At 34.8% G+C, this 10,192-nt stretch overlaps 1 protein-coding gene across 1 annotated transcript; it reads left to right on the top strand.

The window, feature by feature from the left end:
- Nucleotides 1-4,275: 4,275 nt before the first annotated feature.
- On the top strand, nucleotides 4,276-8,499 carry LOC143622409 (protein NRT1/ PTR FAMILY 5.2-like). Its single transcript, XM_077093569.1, has 4 exons — nucleotides 4,276-4,582; nucleotides 5,648-5,865; nucleotides 6,681-7,240; nucleotides 7,472-8,499. The coding sequence occupies exons 1-4, from the start codon at nucleotides 4,414-4,416 to the stop codon at nucleotides 8,364-8,366; spliced, it is 1,842 nt and encodes a 613-aa protein (XP_076949684.1). The 5' UTR covers nucleotides 4,276-4,413; the 3' UTR covers nucleotides 8,367-8,499.
- Nucleotides 8,500-10,192: the final 1,693 nt, after the last annotated feature.

The following is a 10,192-nucleotide window of genomic DNA, read 5'->3' as shown; positions in this document are numbered from 1 at the left end:
GGCTTTGCTCATTCCTTCAGGTGACACTGAGTGATTGAGAGCTAAGTGCCTTGTGCGTGTAGCCTTGCTGCGCGGGTGGCCTTCCCTGATGGCTTGTATCCGAAGCTGCGGGAACAGGCGGAGTCCTTCACCATTGGGAGGCATTTCCTGCGGGAACAGCTTGCGTACTGCGCGTAAGGACGTCACGTCTCTGAGCATGGTTGGTCCTGCGGATCCAGTTGGTTTCTGCGCAGACGTCCCTTTTCAAGGTGAGTCTTGCGGGTCCAACTAGGCTCTGCTGGGACCTACCTCTTCAAACCCAGATCGGTGGAAGTGGACCAATGATCCTTCGGGCAAGTTTTTGGTAGCCTCTATGAAGTCTTTGTTGTTCTATGCCTCCAAATGTGACACACCGTTTCGTTATAAAATTCTGCCCATTCATGCATACTCGATTAGTGAGCTTCTAAAGATCCACGAAAATAGTAATCTTGGTCAAAGTAAGAAAAAAACGTTACACATGGTCATACTCAAGGCATGCTTGTGCATTTGGAAAACAAGGAATGGTGTTATGTTCTTTAATCAACCTGTTAGCTTTTCTAAAACTGTGGAAAGCATAAATCGTTGCGATACCTTTGGATCAAAAACCATTCACCTAGGAAAAGTCTCGTATAGAAAGATTAGTGTAATGTCCTTTTGTAATTCTTGTCGGTTTGTTGTTTGTTTTCCTAGAGTCTCACTAGTTGTTGAGTTAATGAAGGTTGTCATTCCAAAAAAACAAAAAATTACAAAATAAAATATGTTAAAATTAAATGAATACAATATATATGGTCAGCGTTAATGTGTAAGGAACATTGATTGCCGGGTAGACTACATGTTAAGCTGTCAACTTGAAACCAATTTGCTTACTTATGAAAAATAAACTAAGTCGTACATTTATTGAAGAAAGTCCGATTGATTACAAGCGGAACTGTATAGGTAAAAGACCAAAAGGTGTATAAAGTATAGGATCTTGATTATGGGTTCATTTATACGGCTAATCTCTCCAACTCGCTAACGTAGTTAGTTCTATTCTGTAAAGGTAGTGTAAAATGATTAAAACACCCTTATCCATCTTCATTTTCAGAATTTAGAAAACCTAAAATGCTTTTCATGGTTTCATAATAAACAAATTATAACTGTCAGCTTAATATTCATCTTCATAAACAAATACACCAACCTCAGGACCTTATTTGAGTATTCAATCTATGATCTTGATTCACAGTGCCTTTATAGCTATAAAATGACTAATTTGAAAGTTTATATTGTTTTTCAGTATTTGTTGAACTCCAACGGATTATCTAGCTTTAAATATTCTAAACTGCATTTTCCACTTTTATAATTTTTGTGAACCGTGTAATAATTAATCTGAATAGCGTTCTCATTAAGAATTTTTTTCAACAACCATTTTGATCGTTGACAGTCTACTAATCCATCAAATCATCTCCATTCCACCCTTAGAGGAAACCCACCATAGGTGAAAAAAAAACCTCTCCTATCAATTTCTACTTTTATAGAGTTTAAACTTTTTGTTGCAAATTTTGACAGGCACTTTCGTATGTGAAGTTTTCGTGATTGAAAGCGAATTCTCTAGTGGTGGATTCATCTTGTTGAAAGATATATACATAAACTTTCATGTTTGGCATGATAATAAATATGTTATCATAGGTTTCAGGATTTCCTGGATCCAAGCCAGTTTCTTATGGATTTAAGATATATAATTCAAGAATGTCTTCGATCAACTTAAACGGAAACAACAAAAGTAGGGTCAACTTAATTACATAGCTGGTCCATGTCCATCACAGTCGTTGATTGAAATATCATCATAAATGGATTGAAATATCATCATAAATGAATTTGACTCCACACGATCCTAAATTCAACCTCCAATAGTAGGCCCCACCCACCACCACAAAAATGAGAAATCTAGGATGGACTTGTGAATTAACGACAGACTAGATCTGTCATAAAACTAGAGCCGGTCGGACTTGTGAATTACTAGTTTACTGGTTCCGGCTGTCTAGAAGTGTGTGAATTACTAGTTTACTGGTTCCGGCTGTCTAGAAGTGTAAGAGATTTTATAAGGTTTCACTCGGCTCAGCTAACTTACACCCTTAGTTCCATCGTAATTCGCAACAATACCCATTAAAGAAATACCTTGTAATTATTTGCCAGCTTGAATTTCAGAAAATAATAATAAAGCTTTATTTGCTTATATTTTGAATGTTGCTTTCATGACTATATCTGATAGTTACATAAACAATATTCTACGTTATATAATCATAAACAACAATAAACTAAATAACTTTCGTGGGTTATAATTTACAAGCAACCTTGATAAAGATGGATAGTGAATGATCCATTTATTAAGAACCCTTGAGGTGTACACTTACAGTTTATAATAGGCCCAAAGTAATATTCAAAGTCTTCTGAAAACGATCAAAATAAAAATGTGAACGAATTGTTCACACTTGACATGATTGGAAGCAGGACAGTAATTAACAAGTTTTCTGGCTATTCAAACCACAGTTAATTTATTATGCATGTGATTCATGTGGACCGTAGGTTAACAACCAATTCATGCCGTAAATGCTTAGAAGTTAAAACAACCTACCGACTCATGCTAATTCAATGTTTTCTGTTGGGAAAATTCGTGATAAAACACTTGGATAATTTGGGAGACTGGGAGTCATGAGTAAACTTTTGGATAAAATGTTTCGGTGGTTCTCCCGAAATTTCAATCGGATAAGCCTTAGTAATTTAATTGACAACAGCTTCATACGGATCTGTGTGAGAATTTTGAACCCAAGAGCCTGATCAAACAAGCTAGCGTGCACCCCATATCTCCTGACTTGTACGCTTGATGTATATTATGACTTGTTGGATGTATATTATGATTTAGATTGGTCGACAAATATATCCAATTACATTAAATACCTAACATTTGTTGTATACTTTTTATCTAATGTAAACTTTAAATTAGCTCCTTATTCACCTGCATGAATTTTCCCTTGCTAATGTAATGTAATTAATGGTCATGGGGAAATAAAGGTTACTTACGTTAGTAATTTAGAAATTAAGAATTATACATTTATCTTTAGTCAACAAAGATGGATTACCATTTTGGTTATTACAATATATTCTTTGATGGAAATAAATTTTTGGCCGGATATGATCGTGTGATATCCATAAGAAATTACGTACCCGGTTTCCAATTTAACTTTCAAAGTTGATATAAATAAAAAGCAAAAACAATCTAGCTTGTTGACATACATCAATTGCTTATTGGATTCTTAGGAAGACTTAAGACAAACTTGTTAATCCAAAGTCAGTCACGTAATTTGAAAAATAATCACCTTAATTAGTCGTTGTCATCCAGAAGGAAGACGAGTCATATTGTCAACATGAACTTTTTATTTAAAGTCCTAATTTTACTCGAAAAGTCTTCTTTACATCCAAATTACAGTTTCAGTCCATGCTCGTGCTAGTATAGAGTGATCTTAAATTTTTGTTTTTCCTCTCATTCACGTTATGTTTCTTTGAAAAGTTCATATACAATAAAATCCAACAATGGGAGTATGGGTATTCTTATTTGCAAAACTATGAGAGATTAAACCTACAAGAGAGAAAGAAACATAGTGTGAATGAGAAGAAAATCGAAAGGTCGTCGCCTAACAATAGCCACTAAAGGTCCTAAATGTTGTCGCTCTAGACGCCGTTGCTATAGATCAACCTATGGCATTAGTTTCTAAACATAATGATTGATCAATTGCTAATAATATGGGATTAATTTTATGTGACTTATGTTAATGACTGATGATCAGTCGTTAATATTATGACACCTTAGTGCTAGATTTAGTCACAAATAATGCTTATGCCAGATCATGAGGCTGGTTTTGGATGGAAATTTATACGCTATTGAACTTCAATCTGAAATACATCTAGTCTATATTCTATAATGAAAACTATCTCAAATGTATGGGTGATTGATTTGAATTATTTTAAAAATATTTGTTTAAAAGAAAGAGCCTATATATAAACTAGAATAATTAATGAAGAAATGTGAAAGTATAAATATGCTAATTCAAAAGATTCATATGAATCTTGTTATTTATTGGTTTTAAATGTAACATTTATATATATATTTTTTTTCTTTAAAATGTACCTTTTCCTTCAACTATTATTTATTGGTTTTAGTTTTGTAAGATTGCGACTATATTATTGTATATTAAAAGAATATATATCTTATATTGATACTACAAAGCGTGAGTTGAATAAGATGAGTTTGGGTCCACATATCGAAAGCGAAGGTATAGTTTGGATGTATATATATATTCACATGTGAGAGCACATCAAAGAAGAGGATATTAGATTAAATAGTTAACTAACTGAAGATACATGAACATGAACATGATGTTGAATGAGAGAAGAAAAGGTGAGATGGAGGTTGAGGAAAACGGCAACGGTGGTGGCCGAGGATACACCGAAGACGGCACGGTGGATCTCCGAGGGAACCCCGTCCTTCGATCAAAACGCGGTGGCTGGACAGCTTGTTCATTCGTTGTTGGTACGTACATATGTTATCTTTTCACTTTTCAGGCCAAACATACATTTATATTTTTATTTTTGGATATACACTTTTTTCATTCCAACCTTTTTGGACCAATTTATATATTCAACCAGCTCTGATATATATCTTTCTTGGATATCTTTGTTTGCTTGGATGTAATTCATGTACGTTTTGGTTTACTCACCACATGTTTATAGTACTATCATGGACCATGCTTATAGTTGACATTCGTGGACCCATTTCCATATGGAGGAATTGAACATTATTTGGTGTTGGCAATTAAGAAGTAACATGGAAATGTATTTAAGAGATGACTTTGTTTGCCTTAAAGTCGTTGCAAGAGATAAGAACTGAGAGAGAGTATCGACAAATTTATTGGTTTTATTAAACAAGAGAATATGATATGCATGAGTAAGTAGGAAACTGGCAAGTCATGCACACTCACCCACGCCTCACACCCAAGTCTTTACTCAAAACTAAACTCATCCTAGCTTATTATTATTATTATTATTATTCTTTATTATTAAAATTTTAAATTGTAATATTATTATACAATAATCGTATCTAGTATATCTCATAAATAGCAAAGTTATTGGATGAGATGCAGACAAACATTACTTCTAATCCTAGAGAGCTACCAAAACGAATAACAAAAGTAGTGAGGGAGTAACACAGTAAAATAAAACGCGCGTATGTATAGAATCATAATACCACATATATATAGACATATATTGTATAGACAAATACATGCAAAGGTCACCTAGAGTTTAGGGAATCCAAGCCTCTACCACAAAGTTAACACCCAAATGTATCCTATCTTAAATGTCTCTAATTAACCTTAACCGTACGTCTTTAATTACAAACCCCGATCATGGGTCATGTATGTAACAACGTAGCTACATAATGTATTTTCCATAAGTTTTTGCTCAAAAAATGAATCAACTAAATTCTAAATTTGTTATTGATTTAACGAAAAAACATAGCCATGTACATGTATAAGGTTTAGATTTTAGTTTAAGAATGAAAAGAGATGAATATCTAGATGGGTGCTTGTATATGCAGTGTATGAAGTGTTTGAGAGGATGGCATATTATGGGATATCATCCAACTTGGTCATATACCTAACGAAGAAGCTCCGGCAAGGGACGGTAACCTCGTCAAACAACGTGACCAATTGGGTAGGTACCATTTGGATGACTCCCATTCTTGGCGCTTATTTTGCGGATGCCGTCCTTGGCCGTTATTGGACTTTCCTCATCTCAGCAGCCATCTACCTCTCGGTAATTATTTCAATTTCGTGTATTCATATATACTTGTAAATGTTAAAATTGGTTAAAGAAAGAATAAGTTATATATTATATGGGATATTAGTATTGTTTAAAGAATTTAGAGTCATACCATACTTTTGTGGAAAAAAATGCGTGCTATATATTTAAAAATTATATTAGTTTAGAAGAAAAAAATCCCATAGTTCTTTATTATATGACTTTTAACCTTCAAAGTAAAACCAGCACTTCCAAACTGTTTATATTAATGCTCACACATTTATTATTCGTGTGAAATCTTGACTAAAGAAATCTGCGTGTCGGCCAACTTGCAAATAATTTACGGGACATGGACTGAAATAAGATACATGCACATTCATTTGAAATATGTGTAAATATTTAATATCTTCTATAAGCAGGTAATATCATATCTTAGTAAATAGTAAATAATCTCTTGGGCTTTTTAACAAATAAAAAGAAAACGTAAATACATGTAGCTTCGTTAAGCACTAGGCCACTAGCCACACGAGCGTGCGGGGGTGGGGGTGGGGAGTAAGAATTTCTTTCATGGATGCTCAAAACTGTAACTTGATAAAACTTTTCGACACTCTTCATATAGTTACATGTTTACTTGAGATTGACTTGGGTGAGATATAATTTCTTTCAAAAAAATCTACAAAATCTTTTGGAATTGGTACGTGTGATATTAAGTACGAAATTAAGGAGTTAAAGAATTGTATGTTATAACTAGCAAACAATATGGTTGGACAATAGGAAATACTTTAGTTAATTTGTTGACAAGATGAACTTGTGTGCCAAACCTGAAACAGGGAATGACCTTACTCACACTGGCGGTTTCGCTACCAGGGCTAAAGCCTCCCAGTTGCAATTCTGGGACCGACTGCAAAGAAGCGTCAACCTTGCAATTAGGCGTCTTCTTTGGCGCCCTCTACACACTCGCTGTTGGAACCGGTGGCACCAAGCCTAACATCTCAACCATCGGTGCGGACCAATTTGACGATTTTGACCCAAAAGAAAAGGGCCAAAAACTCTCCTTTTTCAACTGGTGGATGTTCAGCATCTTCTTTGGTACCCTCTTTGCCAACACAGTTCTCGTCTACATACAAGACAATGTCGGATGGACCCTTGGTTATGGCCTCCCCACACTCGGCCTCCTCATATCTATCTTGATCTTTTTGGCCGGGACGCCTTATTATAGGCATAAAGTTCCTACCGGTAGCCCCTTCACCAAGATGGCTAGGGTCATTCTTGCTGCCCTAAGGAAATGGAAGACACCCATTCCGAGTGATCCCAAAGAGCTCTATGAACTTGACTTGACCGAGTATGCTAAGAAAGGGAAATACAGGATCGATTCTACTCCCACACTCAGGTTGGATTACTATTTATGTTTACTTCATTTTTATTTATTCATTTGTTAATGACAAATATTATTTATACCCCTAGTTACTCCTAAATTACACCAAATTTACCCTTTCCTATGATTGAACCCAAATCCAAGAGGTTTGCACCTCTACGGCTCTACCATGTGCGCTAGTCTCACAATGACACGTTTACGTTAAATTACCTCATATTTCTAAACATTAGTTAATTGGTTGTACAGGTTCTTAAACAAAGCTTGTGTTAGAACAGGAGCAACTTCTCCGTGGATTTTATGCACGGTAACTGCAGTTGAAGAAACTAAACAGATACTACGAATGATACCCATCTTGATAGCAACCTTTGTCCCAAGCACAATGATTGCACAGATTAGTACACTATTTGTTAAGCAAGGAACAACTTTGGAGAGAAAGATCGGCAGCTTTGAAATCCCACCAGCCAGCTTAGCCGGATTTGTGACCATATCCATGCTTATATCAGTTGTGCTTTACGACCGCTTCTTTGTTCGAATAATGGCAAAGTGGACCAAGAACCCAAGAGGGATCACCCTCCTCCAAAGAATGGGAACAGGCATGGTCATCCATATTATTATCATGGTGGTAGCTTCCTTAACCGATAGGTATAGGCTAAGAGTTGCAAAAGATCATGGTGTGGTTGCGAGTGGGAAGCAAATACCTTTGTCAATTTTCGTTCTCCTTCCTCAGTTTTCGTTGATGGGAATGGCGGATGCATTTCTAGAGGTAGCCAAGATTGAGTTTTTCTACGATCAAGCACCGGAAAGCATGAAGAGTCTTGGGACTTCTTATTCCATGACAAGTTTAGGAATTGGGAGTTTCCTCAGTAGCTTTCTTTTGTCGACGGTTTCTCATCTCACCAAAAGGAATGGTCACAAAGGCTGGATTCTCAACAACCTCAACGCCTCTCATCTCGACTACTATTATGCATTTTTTGCGGTTCTCAATTTGTTGAACTTCATTTTCTTTCTAGTAATGACTAAGTTTTACGTATACAAGGCCGAGGTCTCAGATTCTTTGATCATTCTTGAAGAAGTGCTGAAGTCAAGAACAAATCATGTGGTAGCTAAGCAAGAAGCAGCCTCAAGATTCAACTTAGCTTGAATATTCAATCGTAGTAACTTATCGATCTCAAAGAAAAATAATGATGTAAATTACTGTGGTAGTTCTTTCTTTGTTTTGGTAGTCATGTTGATCAGTGATACATACCACTCCAGATATCCATGGGCAATCCCATACCTGAACCACCAAAGTAAAAAAAAAGACTAGCTAGCTCGTTTAATAGATTGAAGACAAGGTCAAACTAATGACCTCAACAACTGTTTCTTAGTTCTACTTTTCAATTCCATGTGTTTGCATGAAGCTAGGAGTGTTTATAGTTTTCACTTTTTTATTTCCACCAATATATGTTGCAAAAAACTTTCCCACTTTCTTAGGACTTCTTGCCTTTTTTTTCTTATAATGTAATTTCATCAGTGTAATGAAGGGTGTGAGAACACGTATAGCGGGCTTCCCATGATTGGTTTTTTGGATTGTGACTTCATGTGATCGGTAAACACACAAGTATGATATATAATAAAATGAACAAATGGGATACGTGATAATCACACAAATTGCATTCACAAATCGACGTACCAAAATGTTTACAATGTACATTATATGGAATGAAACGTTGTCTCTTCTGTAATCGGTTCACACACTGATTCAAAACAAACTAAGTGTCCGATATCGTTTCATCCCATGGCATACAACCCGACATCAACTAAACCTAGGACGACCCAAAGCATATATATGCTTCGGCCCATATTACATAAAACTTTTAAGTTAACAAACCCAAATAAACAATGAATATTACCTCATAAAAGTGAAAGCATGCGTGACTGCTAGAGCTCGTTTATTTAGATTTTATTTAGACCAATGGTAATAATGGTTGATGCCTCATAAGGAGCATTTTCTGCCATGTCATCATCATTTTTTAAGCAAAAATATGTGTAATGAACTAGTGGTTAATGCTCTTAATACCTCTTCAATCATTACTTTTCAAGCCATCACTTTTTAAATGAAGCTAACCTTATATATTATATCCATTTTTTATGCTATAATTTTTGTTTTAAAATGATAAAACACACGAAGACTTTTGGCCTGATGGTATCAATATGTGGTGGTTATGGTTATCACTCCACAAATTTAAGGGTTCAAAGTCACGTTATCAACATACATAAAGATGTAGATATAGGAGTAGTTTAGAGAGTGTTTGAGTATACGGTTTTAAACTATAATAAAGAATACAAAAGTTATTTTGTGTCTAATAAAATTGATAAACTGGTAGTACAAAAGATGATTACCTCTTTTACCCCTTCCAGATATTATTAACTTTCAATTACTTACGAAACTGTTACCGCTTTAATCTTAAAACGCTAAATTAAATCGATTAACGACTTGTGTTAATATGGGCTTTTATGGGATCACCATCTGCAGAAGAATGCGAGACAAGAAAGTATATATGTAGAATTAATTAATCTGTTGGGATTAAATTTATTTGAGTTATGTTAATGATTGATGATCAGTTGTTACTATTATGACACCTTAGTACTAGATTTAGTCCCAAATATGCTTATGCCAGATGAGGCCGGTTTTGGAAGGAAATTTATAGGCTATTGAACTTCAATCTGAAATACATCTCATCTATACTCTATAATGAAAACTATCTCAAATGTATGGGTGATTGATTTGGAGTTTCTAAAAAAATTTGGTTTAAAAGAAGGAGCCTATATATAACTAGACTAATGAAGGAAATGTGAAAGTATAAATATGCTAATTCAAAAGATTCATATGAATCTTGTTATTGATTGGTTTTATATGTAATATATATATATATATATATATATATATATATATATATATATATATATATATTCTTTAAAATTTAC

The sequence above is a fragment of the Bidens hawaiensis genome, unplaced genomic scaffold (genome assembly GCF_021521415.1).
Source record: "Bidens hawaiensis isolate Kalapana, Puna unplaced genomic scaffold, B.hawaiensis_p1.1 tig00003139_1, whole genome shotgun sequence".
NCBI lineage: Eukaryota > Viridiplantae > Streptophyta > Magnoliopsida > Asterales > Asteraceae > Bidens > Bidens hawaiensis.
The sequence above is the reverse complement of the archived record's forward strand: the minus strand, read 5'-3'. Positions and strand labels throughout refer to the sequence as shown.